The sequence below is a fragment of the Thamnophis sirtalis genome, unplaced genomic scaffold (assembly GCF_051295495.1).
Source record: "Thamnophis sirtalis isolate CommonGarterSnake01/CBP01778 unplaced genomic scaffold, rThaSir2_p1.2 scaffold_1, whole genome shotgun sequence".
NCBI lineage: Eukaryota > Metazoa > Chordata > Lepidosauria > Squamata > Natricidae > Thamnophis > Thamnophis sirtalis.
In genome coordinates, this window is record NW_028261381.1 from 122,309,005 (window position 1) to 122,329,088 (window position 20,084).

The following is a 20,084-nucleotide window of genomic DNA, read 5'->3' on the forward strand; positions in this document are numbered from 1 at the left end:
GACACAAAGTGAAAATCAAACTGTTTATGAAGATTGCTAATATGGTTAAAATAGCAAGGTGACGATGAAGTCATAACCATGAAAAGGTCAGGTGAATAACCAACCAGATGTGGAAGGAAGCAGGAAATGGAGAGGCAAATGAATGGGAAAGGAAAAGGTATTTAAGTTGCTATGCTTCCCTACAATGTAACTGTTTCTTCTGATGCTAAAAAGTACTAGGAAACCTTAAGATTAAAAAAATCAATAATATTTAGATACCAATACAAAGAAGAACCATTCCACTGTCTTTGTGATAAGACCAGGAACATATAAAGGGATGGGGAGGGGGGTTGATAATAATCTTGGCATCCATACAGGCTGCAAAAGGAGGACATCAAGTGTCTAAAGGCAAAGGTAAAGATTCCTTCGCATATATGTGCTAGTCGTTCCTGACTTAGGTGGCATTGCTCATCTCCATTTCAAAGCCGAAGGGCCAATGCTGTCCGAAGACATCTCTGTAGTCATGACTAAATGCCGAAGGAGCATGGAACTGTACCTTCTCATCAAAGTGGTGCCTATTTTTTTAATTGCATTTTTACATGCTTTTGAACTGCTAGGTTGGTAGAAGCTGGGACAATAATGGGAGCTCACTCCATTATGCGCTAGGGATTTGAAACGCTGAATTGCCGACCTTTCTGATCGACAAGCTCAGTGTGTTAGCCACTGAGCCACCACGTCAAATGTCTAGTGGTCACCAATTCAGGGCTTCTTTCTTCCTTTCCATAATCCTCCACATTAGGTAACTTTATGAATCATATTGTTTATTATTCTCAAAATAAGTTGAGAGACGTCTGAAAGCCTCCACCAAGGAGGATGTTGGAATAGGTGACTCCTGATATCTCTGCTAACTCTTATGTTTCTATGGTTGCATTATTTTCTTCCTGAGATGCCTATTTAGGAAGAAGGTATTAGCATACCAGCAGAAGCAGCCAGAACATCTTTGCAGAGTTTCAGCCAAAAAGAGAGTTTTCCAACAGCCATTGACATAAGCATATGGGTCAGGGTTTCTCTGATATCTTGGCACAGTTTTGGGTCCAATTCTTTGTCCAACAAGCTCAGCAAAGCTCCTTCAAGGCCTATTTCACCTATATTAACACCTGCATTTTTAGATTAAAAAAAAAATTGAACATGATCAGCACATTTCATTTCAATTCAAATCAAATGATGAATTATTGTAATTGAAAGCTTTCAAAATTACATACTTCAATGAAATAATTTTGAAACTATTTTAGAAGATAGTGCTGGTTTAACATCTATGGAGATTCTCAATCATTTACTGTAAGTCGGGGTTGTCCCAAAGGTGCTTTTTCCAAAAGGCAACTGGGCTTTCTTGTTTTTTTCCCCCTTTGAAAACCATTTTCTTCTCATCCAAGAAGCTTCTTCAGTTTTAAACTGAAGAAAGTCTATGGAGATTCTCAGTAATCCAGGTCATGGTTGTCCCAAAATGCTTTTTCAACAGGCAACTGGACTTGAAGAACTTGATGAGAAGCGAAACGTTTAGGAAGAAAAAACCCAGAAAATCTACTTGCCTCTTGAAAAAGCACCTTTGGGATAAACTGAAGAAACTACTTAGATGAAAAGTGAAAACTCTTTCAAAGGAAAAAACCAAGAAAGTCCAATTGGAAAAAGCAGAGAATTGCAGAACCTTACTTGCTTACATGGCTCCAATTTTTCCTTGTACTGTTAAAAAAAATCCCTTAAAAAAAAGCTCAGCTGCATTTAGAAATACTACAATATCTTAAATTGACATATTTAATTGTTTGAGGCTATTTGGTTGTGTTTTCTTGATTAGTGCCAGCTCTATACATTATCTTTCTTTCAGCATCTAGACACAGATAATCACAACAGACATAAAGCACATATTCAGAAAAATAATCATAGGATTATGCTGATCTGTTTACCCAAACATCAGGCCACAAATCAGCACTAATACTGCTGACATATTCCAAATTAAGCATTGTTGCATAAATTCTTGTTATTGCCTCTGTGGTTTATTTCCAGTAACTCCTCATTCCTATAGTTACATGTTACTAATAGTTACAAATCATGAGAATTTCAGCCCAGGTTGCAACCTGAAGTGAGAAATATATTCCTGCAAGTCATTCCTTTGTTTGATGATATAATATGGGGATTACTCTTACATTCTTTTTCATTCTGTTACTCACATATCTCCCGCACACATTCATACAAGCACACTTTGCAGATAACCAAACTTGAATTATCATATTTTGAACATATAGAATAGAATAACAGAGTTGGAAGGGGCCTCGGAGGCCTTCTAGTCCAAACCCTTGCTTAGGCAGGATACCCTACACCATTTCACACAAATGGTTATCTATTGTGAAGACACAACTTCCTTGAGAAGTTCATCATACTTGGCTGAAGGAGAAAAGGATGACCATCAGCAAGGAGTGATGGACTTGATTACAGCAATGATGGTTGTATCTTTAGAAAATCTGAAGGGTCATACTAGAGACAGATCATCAGGGAGAAGGTCTATATCTATATGGCTGCTAAAAGTTGACATTGATGATATCACATAATCAATCAATACTTTGCAGAAAAACACACAGACTGAAAGATTCCAGTCAAACACAAATTATGCATTTGTTACACTGTAAATTAAATAGGCAAAATTTACAAATTGGTAATACCTTGTTTCTGATTTTTTTTTGAAAATATAGATAAAAATTAAAGGTTTGACTTCCTCATATATAACATAACCCATATATTTCAAATTAGTAAATAAGAAAGATGCCCCAGAATAGTATCTATGATGGAACTAAGGTTGTAGGGGAAATGAGTAATTCACATATTTCTTTTGAAATATTTAGTTTAGTGTCATTGCACCTCATACAACAAAATTAAATGCCATTTTCAGTGTACATTATAACTATAAAAAGAAAACATAAACACACATCCTTCACATTCTATACAATTGAATTGAAAACATGATATTGCATTAATATTGCACTATACAGTAGAATTCAATATAGTTATTGCCCTGGGATAGAAGCTGTTTTTCAGCCTATTTGTCCTTGTTTTTATTACCCTGTATTGTCTGCCAGATGGTAATAGTTCAAAAAAAGGATGCCCAGGATGAGATGAATCTTTAAGAATGTTTTGAACTTTCTTAAGGAAGCAGGAGCTATAAAGCTCTTCCAAAGAGGGGAGAGGGCAACCAATGATCCTCTGGGCAATGACGTAACCTTCTGGAGTGCTGTCCTATCTGCCACTGTGCAATTGGCAAACCATACACAGGTGCAGTAAGTTAAAAATAAAAATAATTGATTTATATTAAGAAAGGCTTTCTGATGCTGGGAAGAAATCATATCACCATTCTGCAGTGCTAAAGGTTTGTTATATGATGGGTGAAACCCAATATTTTAACCTATGGGTAAAACCCAATAGGTTCTATTGGTAAAACCTTTATATCAATGGAACAGGCAATTCTCTCTCTCTTTTTCTTTTCAGTACCTCAAAAAACCACAAAACTTATTCTTGGGGTTGAGCGATTCTCAAAGGAAAACCTGGTAGGAAAGTGAAATGTGGAACTTAGAAGGAAAATAAGAAATATTGTTGCCAAGTGGATTTCAGCTTGTGTGACAAATGGATTTGATCCTATGTGTCAGGGCTTTTCACCTTCAGCAACTTTAAAATATGTGGACTTAAACTCCCATAATTGCCCAACTAGCATGAAGTCATATAACCTAAAATTGCTGAGATTAAGAAACACTGCTATAGGCTGTTTGCTTGGAGCAGGTCTGAAGTGTTCCTCAGTATATACAGAGTGAAAAATACAAATACAGCAATGGCCTATCTGAAAAAAACATTGTATCCTAAAGATAAAGAGCTCAGTATTACCTGGAGTAAAGTCTTCTCCACCATCTTTAGCAAGGGCCACTGCATGTTCAGATACTTCAACCGCCTCTCTCTGCACAAGCTGATGCAAACAAGCTAGAACCGCACGTCTCAACAATAGATATGAACTAGAGAGATTCACCTAAAAAGTATACAAAAGAAACAAACTTAATAACCAGATGGTATCCTTATTGACATTCAGAGGCACACTCAACAGTAACTGTTTAGATTTCTAACTTTGAATTAGCTCTTGGTTAGACTTGACAGAAGATTCCTTGCTATAGGTAGTTCTCGACTTACAGCCATTCATTTAGTGACAGTTTGCCCTACTGTTACAATGGCACTGAAAAAAATAACTTATGATTGCTTTTCACACTTATGACTATTACAGCATTCCCATTGTCGTGATCAAAATTCAAGTGCTTGGGGCAACTGGCATGTATTTACATTAAGTGTGAAAAATGGCCATAAGTCATTTTTTTTCCAGTTCTGCTGAAACTTTGAACAGTCACTAAATAAATGGCTGTAATTGAGGACTACCTGCATATCTATTAAAGGTGGGGTGAATTTACAACTACCAGTTGTAGATGAACAGCTGTATTGTCCAAGAGTGTTGCAAGATGTTGAGCATCAAGAGTCTGTCATTTAACATAAACTTTAAAAGTCATAATTATTATGCTACCATTTTCCAACACTGGTTCTTCAGTCATTATGCATCCAAAGATATTAAAATGAGATGTTGAAAATATCACTGAAAGCATGAAGATTCTCCTCACTCTTGATAACATTCTACTTATGCATTAAAATATGCACAATGGTTGAAAAATAAAATTGCATAGTTCTGCTCTCAAATACATTAATCATTCCAGAGTAATGAATAGGAAGAGATTTTTTTGGAAAAGATGGTGTTAGAGCATGAAAGTGATAAAGGCACATGAAGGCTACACATCCAACCCAAATCTTAAAAACTAATATTTAAAGTCATCAACCTTCAACTACAGCTTAGAAAAAAAGTCAACATTACATTTACAAACAGTTGAGGAAAAAACCCTGCTTTACTGTATGGATGCAGAACTGAAGACTCTGAATCTGAAATTAGTGATTACCAAATACAGAAAACTAATGAAACGCAAGTAGCAGAAAACGATGTCTTGCAGTGGTCAGGAGTGACTGAAGGCAATTAGTATCTAGATGATGATAAAGAGCAAGATAGCAGCAGAAGCTATGGCTGGCAAACAAGAAGAGTTTTGTAGCTGGAGAGACAGAACCATCAAACCATAAAATCAGGTTACTTTATTGGTTTTTAGGCCTTGTTTTGATGCTATCTTTTACTTATTCCTCCTCTGAATTTGAAGTTCCATCTCATTACCCCAATTTATACACTCATTAGGAGATAATCACAGAGAAGCAAGATGCCTCTAAGAATAAATTAAAATTGAAAGGTCCCTTTCTTCCAATAAGCGTTATACATTTCTCATGTGCTAAAAATAAAGCTAAGCACAGTGTAGTTAGTTTTCTCATGTATTACTAAAAGCTTGAATAAGTAACATTAATTGAAGTTGGCTTTTTTCATGTATGAGTGTGTGTGTTTTGCCCTCATATGGTAAACTTTTGAGCTAATGAATGTTCAAATTTAATAGACACCCTCTGTTAAACAAGTGTTACTTTAATACGCAGTTCATGAAAATTGCTACATTTATAATTGGTGTCAAAAAGAAAAAAGAAAAAAACAAAGGATACAGTATATATGAAAATACATCGCAGGACAACAAAAACACTGCTTTTATAATAGGATCCCCAATGTTGCTGTGTTAACATTACTTTCAACATTTATTAATTTATCAAATAATTTATCAAAATGAATTCTTTTATTTAATTAATTTAAATGTGCTAATGCTATTCTTATTTTCTTTATTTATTCAATAGCATTTATATATCACTCGGATTTAAAATACTCTAAGTGGCGTACCAGATCATAATACAACATTAGAGGATTCCCCCACAAGTCCTCATAATGGGTCAGAGCTCTGATGTAATATCAGTTTCCAACCATTTTTGAAATGCCAGAAAAGAAAGGGCCAGGTGTACCTTTGGTGGTGGTGAGGGGGGACAGTTAGTGTATTCTATATCAAGGACCGCTACTGAGAACTGCCCTCATGTCTTCCCTACCTGGGTGGGAGCTTTTGACAATTATTTAATAAATCTTCAGGAACACTCTTGTGAAACTCTATTTTCTATCTAAACAATATTAAATGACCACTTTTTATGATTGAATCTAGGTGCTGAAAATAATAATGGAGGAACCAACTAATGAATTCATTATATCCAATTATAAAACTATTGCTATTAGTTTTCTTTTTGATGTGCCATAATCAAAAGTGCATAACTTTAAGGTGATTGTCTCATGCAAAGGTTGAACAACAAGCAATCACCAGTGTTGGTTATTGAAAAATCATTAGCGTAAAAGAGAAGCAAAAGAAGTTAAGAGCAGGCCCTAAGAGGAGGTATGGCAGAATCACAATTTGATAATCAAATGAAATGTGATTTAATTTTCCATATTCTCTTACATACACTCTAATGTAAAGAAGTTAATAGGTACAAAAAGTTCTAAAAAACTGAAATTTACCGATAAGCTCAACATTAACAATTTAAATACACAGATAAATATTTTAAACATATATTCAAGCTGATGTTTCACTGGGTAGAGATTTAGGCATGCTTTTTAAAAAGATTCTTCTGCTTTTACATGAAAAAGCCAGAACCAATAAAGCTCAACTGCAAGACAATGCAAAATGCACATTTCCAATTTATTTCATTCTTCATATTTTAAAAAGGAAAAAAAGCAAAACAAATAACACAGAAAAAGCAAGCAATACAGACAAATTATACACACAGACAGACAATTGAAACTCACTTCTTTTGCAATTAATATGCTATGTTAAAATAATGCAAAAATAAATTACACACAAATTTTGAATGCCAGTTACAGTAAAAAGATGTTAAGAGAGAATTTAGTTCAGTTCAAACAACACATCACCCCACATGCTAAAAATATTTTATTTTTCATTAATGGTTAACTATAGAAATAAAGGAAGAAATTAAAATACACACACACACACAGACTGAAAATTGCTGATGTGTTAACAATGCACAAAGACCTACCAACACAGAATTTTCCAACAAGATCTCCTGCACAAAAACAAATGATAATCCAGTCATGATAAAAGCTAGATATTAGAATCCAGTGATCCTTACTTTGACAATACAAAATAAATTCACTGCATCACTATTTACAATAATGCAGTAATAAAATATTATTATTGGTTTATCACTTAATATTTTATTTAAAATTAATAATGCTATTATAATAGTTGTTCAAAGCCAAATATTAAGTACTAATTTGAAACCACACTGGAAACTAGCTATATGTACTTTTTGTTTAGTATTAAAAATGTAAATCACCCTATGATGAAAATTCATTGGCCTCAGATCTAAAAGCGCCAATTTCTCATCAGCAGTGACAGATTTAGAGCCAGGTGGAAATAATACACTGTAATTTATATCTGTAATTTTGGATAATACATTGAAAAGTATTTAATATTGACTGTTATACCTTTTCACAATCAAAACCACAGCTAAACAAATAGCCTCATCATCATGAAGTTTAGTAGAAAGGTATGATAATTACCTTTCCAAAGGCTTATTTGGAAAATCACTAATAGAATTTTTTTCTCTTTAATATTATTTAACTTCAGAATTAGTTCATAGCTCAAGAAACACTAATTTCAGAATATCAATGTTTTAAATGGCAGAGATGGGCTCCATGCTAGCATAGGCAATAAATAGGATTATACAGTCCCATAGGATTATTATCAACACGATAATATTTTCCTTATGATATCCATAAGACCATTTTTTATACAAAAAACAAAAATATACTAGATATCAAAACAACCTTTTAAAGAAATGAGTGAGTGAATGTTTTGTCTCCCAGACTTAAAATCTGTTAATAATTTATATTTCACCATACCTAACCCCTGCCACCTCCCCCCAAAACTCCACAGGGAGCTTGTTGTATGAATTTGCTGAATTACAATTACTCAATTACATTAAATTAAGTTTTGTCATAATCAGAAGTCGGAATTTAACAGGTATTAAGCCGGTTTGGTCTAATGGTCAAAGGCATCAGGCCTTTAAAGCAAGAGATTTCAAGTCTTGCCTTAGCCATGAAAGCCAGCTGGGTGGCTCTGGGCCAATCATTATCTTTCAGTCCAACCCACCTCAGAGGGTTGTTGTTATGGGGAAAACAGAAGGAGGAAGGTGTGTTGGATATGTTCACCTCCTGGAGTTATTTGTAAAAAATAATGGAGGCAAGATACAAATAAATAAATAATAAATTAAAACATTAAAATATTCCATGTCTGGCAATTTCAATTAAGAAAATATATTTTCTTAGAGATATCTGAGAATTCTTGATCGTATTTTTCTCTCTCTCTCATGAGGCTGATACAAAATGTCCTTCACCAATTAGTAAATTAATTCAAGTGGATCTGAAAAAAAGCATTTCACCAACTTTAAAAGGTGTGCTTAAGTAAAAATTCACAAACTGCTTGGTCGAGAGGAACTGCTTAAAAGAGTTCATAATGAGGCACTGAAAAGTGGCTTTCTCTTCTTCCCACTCCACTTATTGCATATGTGTATGATGTTCCTAGTCAGCAGATCAGTCAAGTAAGTAACTTCCCGCTTTTTAACCAGCAGAGAATTATAATCCTGCTAAGTGCATTTTCTTCCATTTGTTTTACTCCTACCAAAACTGCTGATCTGTTATAAGCCTACCCTAGTCTTTAGGCAAACAGAAAAGAGCCATTTTCATATGGAATATCATAAGGAATTATATTCTTTCTCTCTCAAAATATGCTCCCCCTACCTTCCTCCTCAATGCGCTGAACTAATTTGGTTCATTAAACTAGAAAACAAGACTCATATATGTTTTACATGCACACACACACACCACTATACATCTGTAGAGGGTCATATTGTGATATTGTGCTAAAATCAATCATAAGACTTGGCTAATATAAAGTTTATATTCACATTTCTGAAAGCAATGGATTGTATTATTTCAAAATATTTTGCTGAATTTGGTACACAAACTGTTTTTCTTTGAACATTCTGATTATAAAGTTGGAAATAAGACTGAATTTTTTTGGTAACATACCTATATAACTACATAGTTGTATAGTTGTGTGATTATATACTTACACAAAGGCACTTGACAAGACTAGACAGGTTTACATGATGAGGAGCAAACATGTGAAGCTGCTGAAGGCAAGAGATAGCTTGAGCCTGGACGAGGCAGTCAGGATTACCCTGCATCACTGTGCAGCCAAGGAGACAGGATGCCCTTAAGGCTGAGACTGCAGCACTGCTGCCTACACATAAGGCAAATAAGGGGAAAAATATGTTACCTCTTTTATCACTTTCTTTAGTCAAATAACATTTCAAAACAAATAAAAACCAAACTACAGTAAGCATGTTCCTCAAATTATTAACATCGGTTTTTAAAATCTATTTAGATCATGCTTTACTAAAAATATACATTTATACAAGACCTCTATTATATAGAAGGATATCAAAAGAAGATCATATATGTAGTTAAGGATAGAACTGAGGGCACCCTAGTGCTCCCTGAACTTGGTTGTTTGCTTGTAGACACTTCATTATCCAACTAGGTAGTATCATCAGTGCTAGGGAATAGCTCTTAAGTAAACCAGATCACATCCATGAATGCCAATTAGCAGTCAAAACATGTGACAATAACTCCTTAATTTCACAGCACATTGGCAGAATGCATCATAGTTTCAATTGGGAAACAGAGAGCATTCTAGGTCCAAAAATGCTAGGGATTCCTGGAAGCGATCATTACACACATAAAGATAAACCACATTTACACAGCACTCAAAAGAGACAATAAAAAAGCTAAGAAGGAAACAAAAAGACCAGAACACATGCTCTCCAGCATCCAACACCCAGATAAGCAGAGGTTAATGTCAGACAAAAAAACAAAACAATACCCTAATCAAGGAACTACCAAGGAGAAAACCCATACTCTCACCAACACAGCTGGGCAAAAGCTATTTTATTTAAACAAGGAGTAAACAGCACGATTAAAACGGATGATGTTACCTAGATGAATAATGAATGTCCACAGGCAAACAACCAAGCTCAGAGAGCAACAAGGACTCCACATGTAGAAAAATATTTTATGAGCAGTGAGAGAATTCTGTTTCTTGTAGACAACTTAGTTATAATTACATAATTATAATCTAGTAATCTAGTCTTTATGTATATGTGTGCATGCATACATGCTCAGAAGATACCTTTGCCTTGAACACAATTACTTTGATCAGTCCTTCTCTGTATAACCTGAGAAATATCATTTTTATTCTTCACTCTTATAATAATTTGTTAATAAGTATTGGCTACTAGAAATTTCTCTATGAAGAGGGAAAAAGAGTATTTCTTTATTTGAAGATCTCAGATAAAAATGTGTGTAAATCACAACTCAAGTGGAACACAAATAAGATTGTGCATGACTTTGTAAAAATACAAATACTCTAAAGGTTTTGTCATGGTTTTCCATGCTCATTTTGGTAGCAAATTAACTCAATGATTATTATCTTGGCTCCTATCATTTGTCACAAATGTATGCATACCTTGCAACTCAGGACCCAAAGTGGCTATAAGTGCATTTAAACAGCGACCAAGGCTTTGATGGACTTCAGTATAAGCAGGAGGCACAGTCAACAACAACATAAGAACAAGAGAGAGGGTAGGTTCCACATGCACATGATATAAAGGACCAGCAGAATCAATGATCAGTGACAGAGAATGCAGTGCCCACGTCTGTAAAATACCAAAAATGTAGTTGTGTCACACACGGGCACAGACACAAAACATGTGTAATGGGCATGAAAACAAATATGAAATAATTTGCTAAGTATGATAAAAACCAAAGTTATGTGTAAAATAAAAGCATGTAAATGAAAGGGTGAGGAATACTATGCCAGCAACACAGTACAATGTAACATGTAAAATACATAGAATAAAGCAATCTAGACCATGATCGTCCAATCTTTTGGGGGCTCTGCTCTGCATATATCATCTTCCTTCGGTGTACTCACACCTGCCTAAGTTGGCAGCAGTATAGATGTGGGAGACAAGAGAATGGATGTGTCTGTCACAGTAGCAATTGCACCACTACAAACTAAGGAAATTAGTTTAATTCTTAATTATCTGAGATTCAAATTTCTAGCACATGTAGTATTTTTTCTCTGCCTGTTGTGGAAGAGGTGAATAAAAAGAAGGAAAAACAGGAAGGATAGTTCACCAGAAACTTTGAACACGTGCCAGTTAATTGACTATCACTCATGATTAGTCTTTCTGCTATCAATTCTGCTATCACTCATGATTAGTCTTTCTGCTATCAATTCTGCTATCACTCATGATTAGGCTTTATGCCACCCAAAAGTACCAGAACAACAAAAATACGTTAAAAGTTCAAATAATATTTTGCAATGTATTTTTTTAATAGGACAATATAAATGTTAATTTTCATTCCATAAATCAGGAAATTAATAGAGTTTGTGTGTGAGAGTGTGTATCAGCTGCTTTTCACTTAGACATTTATCATCATTATCATCTGTAATACATACCTGTACTTCAGGTGAAGTGTTATCCTGAGATAAGGTAGAAAGTATTCCAACACATGCAGTAAGATGATGAGCAGAACTAATTCCTCCTGTGTACTTATAAAGAGAGCCTAGAGCCAAAGAATGTCCTGTTCTTGATATCACATCTCTTGCAGATTTTAGCCTAGGAATTGTAAGAAAATTGGATTAAAATAAAATAATTGTAATTATGATTTATTATGAAGTCTAGTACTAAGTCTACAGAAAATTTATTAACCAGCCTTTCCCCCCCACATCCAATGCCCTCTAAGTGTATTAGAATTATGAAGCTTAATACGATGCTAACAACTGTATAGTTTTCTTACATGAATTCTGAAGAACTTTATATTTACTAAATTGACATCTGTAAATGTTTGGTGTAAAGGGCTAATGAGGAAAAGAAGCAGTGATTCTCAGTTGACAGTGAATGCTTATGTAAATATGGAATGAACATTTCTGGAGTGAATAGAGGGGCAGAAGACGAATGCAACAGGATAGAACAAGGTGTGTGAAAGGTGGGGAATTCTGGGAGCTGAAGTCTACACATCTCAAAGTTCCCAAGGTGTTTCCTTTCGTGCCTCCACTACTTAAATACTTTCCTTTTTATAGATTAAAAAAATCTGTTCAGAACTGACGTCTGGTCAACTTCATGGTAGGCATGCATAGGCCCAGAGGGCTTAAATATATACCTATTTTTGAAACAATGCAACAAAACCATATTATGACAAATTGCTTACTTGTCAAAGCTAATTTGTGCCAATCCAGCAGTGAAGGTATTATCAGCTACCACCTGTGCAAGTCTGGCTAGGGCTTCAGCAGCAGAACATCTTAGAAATGGACTGCTACTTTCCAAGGCACTTAGGATCAAGTTCAAGGTGCAGCTTTGGATTTCTTCATAACCTAAATTTCCCTTATGGCTAGCCATGTGCTAGATATAAATAAGATTATAAATAACACCACATTACTGAACAGTAAGTATTTTCCTTCTTTCAACAGACATGTAAATGACAGAAGAAATGAAAATCAATATACTTGTTATATTTGCATCCTGCCTAAGAACAAATCCGCTTACAGCATCTCACAACATAAAATTTAAAAGCATAAGCATTACAAAAACCCATGATAACCTTTTAAATAAATCAGTATACTGTAAGTTACATAATAGATTCAAAGTAAAATCTGACTTGGGAAGATTTTAAAAGAACATTTAAACTATTGTTTTCTACAGAAGTCTAGAGGGATAATTTAAACTATTATTATTCTGCTGTTTTTCTGTGTTAAATCAGATCCCAAATAACTAAGAATATGTGCACAAATATTTTAGGGCTAAAGAGAAATTAATTCTTCAGTTATCTCTGGGAAGATAAAATTATAGGCAGGTTATAATTTCTCCTTGATTCTAGATGCCAAATTATGTTGATTATAGATGCAAAATTATGTTCTCAATCAAATATATCTACAGGTACATGAATGTTGCCTTATTTAGGCTTTGCAAGGCATAGAACAAAGTGAGAACCTCTATTATCTCAGATTTTTCCATTATAATTCAACAAATATATAAGCATTACTGTATTTATTGAAATATACAGTCACCTTTTTATCCTCAGGATCCAAGGCCTAAAAATTCTGCTATTATTATTTGCAACAATAGAATTGTATCACAGCGGCCAGTTGTTTCGCCGGATTTGGCATTGATTACCCACCCAGGGGCCTAGGACGTTGTAACATATTTTCGTAATATGCGTGCAGATCCAAGCAATGCGGCTTTTTGCATTTGACTGATGGTGATTTTGTCCATTTTTAACTGTTTTAAATGTAATTCCAGTGCTTTTGGAATAGCACCCAGTGTGCCGATCACCACTGGAATTACCACTGCTGGTTTGTGCCATAATTGTTGAATTTCTATTTTTAAGTCCTGGTATTTCGCAATTTTTTCACATTCCTTCTCATCGACCCTGCTATCATCTGGTATTGCAATGTCTATGATTGTAACCTTGTTTTTCTCAACCAGTGTGATGGCTGGTGTATTATGCGCCAGTATTTTGTCTGTTTGTATGTGAAAATCCCACAAGATCTTGACCATCTGATTTTCAGTGACTTTTTCAGGCTGATGTTCCCAGCAGTTTGTTTGCTGTTTTAATATTATAATTTTTGCACAAATTCCAATGGATCATTTGTGCTACTGAATTGTGCCGCAATTTATAATCAGTCTGCGCGATTTTTTTACAGCAGCTGAGTATGTGATCAACAGTTTCATCAGCTTCTTTGCTAAGTCTGCATTTGGCATCATCAGAGGATTTTTCGATTTTGGCCTTAATGGCATTTGGGCGGATAGCTTGTTCTTGCGCAGCCAGGATTAGTGACTCTGTTTCTTTCTTTAATGTACCTGCTGTTAACCATAACCAAGTTTTTTCACTGTCCACTTTATCTTTTATTTTTTCCAGAAATTGGCCATGCAATGCTTGGTTCTGCCAACTCTGGTCAAGATCTTGTGGGATTTCCGTATACAAACGGACAAAATACTGGCGCATAATACACCAGACATCACACTGGTTGAGAAAAATAAGGTCACAATCATAGACATCCCAATACCAGGTGATAGCAGGGTCGCCGAGAAGGAACATGAAAAAATAGCAAAATACCAGGACTTAAAAATAGAAATTCATGACTATGGCACAAACCAGCAGTGGTAATTTCAGTAGTAATTGGCAGACTGGGTGCTATTCCAAAAGCACTGGAATTACATTTAAAAAAGTTAAAAATTGACAAAATCACCATCAGTCAAATGCAAAAAGCCGCACTGCTTGGATCTGCATGCATATTACGAAAATACGTTAGAACGTCCTAGGTCCCTGGGTGGGGCCCGACTAGTAACCAATGCCAAATCCGGCGAAACAACTGGCCGCTGTGATACAATTGTATAATTATTATTATTGTTGTTGTTGTTGTCGTTGATGATGTTGTATATTATATAATAACAAGAACAGATTTGCAAGCCAAGAATTATTAAAGAGAGACAAGTGGTTTGAATGTTATGCTAAATTTATACTAAATTATTGTTCAGCATAAAATGTTGATCATGAGAGAGCTAGAGTCAAACTCCATGCTTCCCCCTGCTGTGTTGTTAACAAAGAATAACTGCAAAGATTCCCTCTTTTAGTTAAATGGTTTTCAGAGGTTTGATGAAAAGGAATAGTACTTTATTACTGTAAAGCAATACATTATGCAGATTTTGTTTAACATCAAAGCAAGGCAAGTTCAAGTTATTTAATATATAGTAGTCTGTTGAAATAACACTTAGAACTTCTCTCATATGACCTTAAAATTATAATGAAGTTTTTAAGGAAGAAAAAAATGCATTGACTTTTGATATGATGTGTTTTATGTATATTATATTAAACCAAGGCTGCATTCATCTATAATGCTAAGCTGTACAGGGTAGTTCACCTTTTATGTAAAAAGCAAACAAGCATTGGTGTTATGTATGGAAGTAAATACTTTGCAAAATGAAACAGTTATCATCTAGCTATAGATGACATTCAACCAACTCAACTTTAGAAGCACAACAAAGGTATAATAGCAGTTGAATTCATTTGTCTTTTAAATTACATTTTTTTCAATAATAGAAAAACAGACAACAAAATTCACTAGGAATTTCAAAGAAAACAAGACAACAAACTTGTTTCAGATTTCCCTTAAACGATTATGATGGATATCACTGACTTTCATAATAAACAGAAGGGCGACTCTTACCTTTAGGGCACTGCAAATTGCTGATATAATATTTTGCTGTGTTATCTGCTGCCGTGATCCTTTGGTTTGTTTTATGGATGCCAATAACTGTTCCAGCACTTGCAACCTTAAATACAAGAGGAAATGGAATAATTAGCCTTTCTCCCATTTCATATATTGTAGATGCTCCTGTTTCATATACTGCAAAGTCTATAAAATATGGCTCAACAAGATGTTTATTTCTTAGTGTTAATCTCTAAATTCTCTCTCAACATTTGTTTATAGTTCTTTGTCAAGGCTACAGCTGCCTTTCAAAAGCATCCAAACAGCTATTGTGGCACACCTACAGTATATTTCAGTGTGTTTTTTCTATACCTAATTCAGGGATTTGTGACTTAAGGAAATGAAGAAAAACACAGGAAATATGTCAGAACTTTCTAATTAAAACGCACACAGACACACATTAATAAAGTTGCATCTACAATTTATTTCAAATCTCATATTTATGTGGAATATAAACAAAGTTTTTTTTAATCTCTCATAATAACTGAATTAAGAGTTCTTAAGAAGATCTATACGATAAACACAATACAGCACTTTTCAGATTCATATTCTAAACTTTGCAAATATAATATGATAAAATTAATGTATCATACATTTCATTTACAGCTAGAATTTTTTTTTCATATAAAAAGTGCAGATCTATGACATTGTTTTATATAATTCCAGTACTGACAGCCCAATCAGCTTGCTCAGTAGCATAATTATTATAACATAACACTCAGCACACTGCTATACTTATCAGAGGGAAACCCTTGGCGCTGTAATATGTACATACATGCATAGTATATAAAATTAAGACAGACAATTCCTATCATGGGTTACTTCATAAGGCAAAAAAGAATGTTTAGATAAAATACATGTTTTTGAAAAATAATGTATTTTCCATGAGTAACTAATCTGAAACTGAAGTCTCATCTGTAGAGTCTTTACCTTTGGGTCTCTGTTGCTTGTGAAAATATCACTCCAAAGAGACGTGTTGCTGCACTGACAATGGATGAAGTTGGAGACAAAGGCTTAGGCACTGAATCTCCATGTGTAGCCTTCTCATATATTGCAAATGGGTCAAACTCCAAGCTTCCCCCTGCTGTGTTGTTAACAAAGAATAACTGCAAAGACAGAAGAAAAGCAATTGTCATTACAGGATGTGGTTTTTTTCCTTTATGTGCATAAATAGTCACTAAAATATGATACCTGCTCTTCAATAAATCTGTGTTCGGTCTCCTGCAGGAAGGGATCAAATAAGGCAAGTTCGCAGTGGTGGGAAAAGGGCGGAAGATACGCAGCAGAGGCAGCTGCCTGATTATCGAGCTGAGTCAAGTCTTGCACTAGTTCTTTAAGAACAGCAGAGAAACTTCCTGCAATTTTTGAAGTGAAAGAAATAGGTTTTTTATGCATAGCTGGTAGCCAAATAAACTACTGACACAGAACTTTAAGAACAAGAAATGTGATTTCTGATAAATGTGTGGATTTGTGGGCAAATAAACATGAACTATCTCATATGAAATATTTTATGCCAAAAAATGAAAGGCTTTCTAAAACAAGAATGTAAGCATATCATAATCAATTGTTAGAAAGAAAAGCTGAAGAAATACTAATTTCCTCCAGAAATTATTGCAGTAGAGCAAAAAATTCTTTTGAATACCAATATAACTCAATGAAGTGGTATTTCCTTTTTTTAGGTACTTATTAGAAAATAGATTTTGCAGTTCCAAATATCAAGTAACTTTTGAAATAAATCTGATATTGAAAGATTGATACTCTGGTGAAGCACCAGATTCAAGATTGCAAATATAAAGAGAAGTGTTTTTACAGCTAGAATTTCTTTTCATTTTCAGTGACTGGGTAGACTATCTGAAATTAAAATAAGAAAATATAGCTCACGTTTATAAATATGTAGCATCTATAATAGTATAATAGAAACAAAAAAGAAATACATTAGCTTGTAATATACTACTTCAAACTCGATTTCATTGAGAGCCTCATCAGGGTTGTGTTTGACCTCAGGGGGCCAGGATGGAGATTGCCAGGATGGGTGTGGCCAGCTCAATTTCACTCGTGTCACGGACACCAGTGGTAGCCCAAGCTCTGCCAGCAAAAATGGGCTCCTCATGTCTGTTTTTGGCTGCAACAGCCTCCTGCAACCCTCTGCCAGTAAAAATGGAGCTTAGGAGGGCTTCCCGTGGCCCTAATGAGCTCCATTTTCACTGGCAGAGGCACTGCAGGCCAGTCCTTTGCTGTTTCCAGGACAGCCCTGGGGGCCAGATATAAGCACCCAGTGGCCCGGATCCAGCCTTGACACACTTGCCCTAAGATAAAACTACAAATTAGCTATGAAAAACAGAAAACCTTTGGTCATAACCAGTAAGACAGAATAGTTGTATATTTTTTAATTCTTTACCCTGCAGTTTAAATTGACTTTGTGGGAAAGTTTAAGTTGAACTGCTGTGTGGCCTAATGTCTTTTACTCAGTGTTACAGCAATTCTTCTATTTCTGAATTTCACTGCACGAAGGGATGCATCTACTGTCTCCATCTGACAAGTAAAAATACTGAAAACAAAAAGCAGAAGAAGAACCATAGAGCAAAAAGTTCATAGGATCATTTAGATTCTGAATCATAATGGACACAATGTACTATATGCTCTGCTATCATGCCTGAATTTATAAAGTCTACCAAGGCAGCATTTTTATTCGTTCTTGAATACAATATACTGCTTTTTTAAATGCTTAATCTTTATTCAAATTATGCTTTCTTTGTCTCTATTTTTTTAAACTAGTATTATGAATGGAATTAATCTGGTACAGGTTTTTCAAATATCATTCTGTGTTAAGGCTTTTTCTTACATACAAATCAATTATATTCTGTGTTACAATGCTTTCCTTCTCCTTTTGTTACTAAAAGAAGGCAAGAGATATTTTAGGAAGAAGTATACATACCTTCATAACTCTTGGGAGGCAACAAAGCAAGCAGTTCATAAAGTCTTTTCCTATATGTCACTGATGATAGTTTTAAAGCACTGCCATACATTTTATTTAGTGAAGGAAGCCTTTAAAGATTAAAAAAAAATCCTACAGTTACAACAAAAGCTGTTCAATTCATTTAGAGCCATGTATATAAAATGGACAGCCTATATACTAAATACATGAATAAATCTGCTATTGATTTCATACATATGGACAGCTATCTGAACTGAAAGGGGAAAAGGTGATTCAGAGCAAGGACGAATTCCTTTAAAGAAATTATAGCTTTTTCTTATAGTTCAGCCATAGCTAGCACCTGATCCAAGAAAACACTCATGATTTAAGGTGGTGCCAACAGATACAATGTACACTCCATATATACTCTAGATCACTTTTTATTTATTTATTATTTATTATTAAAATTTATATGCTGCCCAATCCCGAAGGATAAGGACTAAGATATAGACAGGGGTGGGCTTCAAAATTTTTAGCAACGGATTCTCTGCCCGGTTGCTGGGTAGGTGTGGCCATGGTGGGTGTGGCCTAGTCAGCCTTCTGCACCACGGGGGGGGGGGGCATTTTCGCCTTCCCCAGGTTCCAGAGGCTTGAGCCTCTGGGTGGGCAAAAATTGTCTCCCGTGGGCTCCGGAGGCCCTCCGAAGGCCAGAAACAGGCCCGTTTCTGGCCTTCTGGAACTTTCAGGAAGCCTGTTTTCCCTCCTCCCCAAGCCTCCATTTACCTTGCATCCAAAACGGGCTGTGTGGGAGGGGTGGAGTAGGAGGGGCAGGGCAGAGTGGACAGAGCCAGCCAGAGATAGGATTTGGAGGTTCTCTGAACTGGCCATAACATTAGCTTTGGGTTCCCGCAAACTTGGGTGAACCCATAGCAGCCCACCTCAGATATAGATCTAAAAATACTTTTATTAGAAGAGTTAAAATAACAGAATCTTGCTCATGCTACCTTTCCTGTCTCTTTTATTTTCAGGAAAAGGGCAGGGGGCTGCAGGAAGCATTTTCGCAAATTACATTCTTGATCTGGGATTAGGTTTCATTTATTGATAGCTGCCTTAGTCCTTCAAGGTTATCATATTTATTCACTAGGCTTTTTCCCCTTTCAACCTAGTTCACGGCATCATCCTGATAAACACACATGCAAATGACCACTGTCTTTAAAACTAAAGTGATTATAGAGAGCACACACTTATCAGTACAACTGTGATTGGCAACTCCATCATTAAACAATGCAGCCATAGAGTAAAAATCATGTGATTATGCCAGACTTACGTCAGTTTGTCAGTTCTTATTGCAGTCCTAAATGAATCATTGCAGATCACTAAGCACGATGTCACCTGATCAGGACTTGTGACTCTGCTGGCTTCCCCACTGATTTTGCCCGTCAGAAGCCAGCCATGAATGTCACAAATAGCAATCAAGGATTGTGGGATACTGTGATCATCATAAATATGTGCCAAAATCACAATGCCATAACCATGAGGATGCTGTGATGGGTGAAAATTTTAGGGCTGGTTGCAAGATTCCTTTTTCAGCACTAAGTACAGGTAGTCCTCAATTTACAACAGTTCATTTAGTGATCATTCACAGTCACAACAGCACTGAAAAAAGTGACTTATGACTATTTTTCACAGTTACGACCTTTGAAGCAACCCCATGATCATGTGATCAAAATTCAGATGCTTGACAA

The 20,084-nt window shown here is 35.3% G+C and overlaps 1 protein-coding gene across 3 annotated transcripts in view; it reads right to left on the reverse strand.

Moving 5' to 3' along the window:
* HEATR5A (HEAT repeat containing 5A) overlaps positions 1-20,084 on the reverse strand; it is a 67,926-nt gene that overhangs the window by 24,054 nt on the left and 23,788 nt on the right. For 2 of the 3 annotated variants that reach the window (XM_087723371.1, XM_087723387.1), the window contains exons 14-24: positions 18,361-18,470; positions 16,617-16,780; positions 16,356-16,531; positions 15,384-15,489; positions 12,368-12,558; positions 11,616-11,775; positions 10,617-10,806; positions 9,163-9,332; positions 7,063-7,089; positions 3,904-4,042; positions 957-1,136 (exon numbers count right to left, since the gene is read on the reverse strand). In XM_087723371.1, the coding sequence (XP_087579497.1) occupies positions 957-1,136; positions 3,904-4,042; positions 7,063-7,089; positions 9,163-9,332; positions 10,617-10,806; positions 11,616-11,775; positions 12,368-12,558; positions 15,384-15,489; positions 16,356-16,531; positions 16,617-16,780; positions 18,361-18,470 (1,613 nt within the window). The remainder of the gene's footprint in view (positions 1-956; positions 1,137-3,903; positions 4,043-7,062; positions 7,090-9,162; positions 9,333-10,616; positions 10,807-11,615; positions 11,776-12,367; positions 12,559-15,383; positions 15,490-16,355; positions 16,532-16,616; positions 16,781-18,360; positions 18,471-20,084) is intronic. The other variant, XM_087723378.1, reaches the window with a different exon arrangement.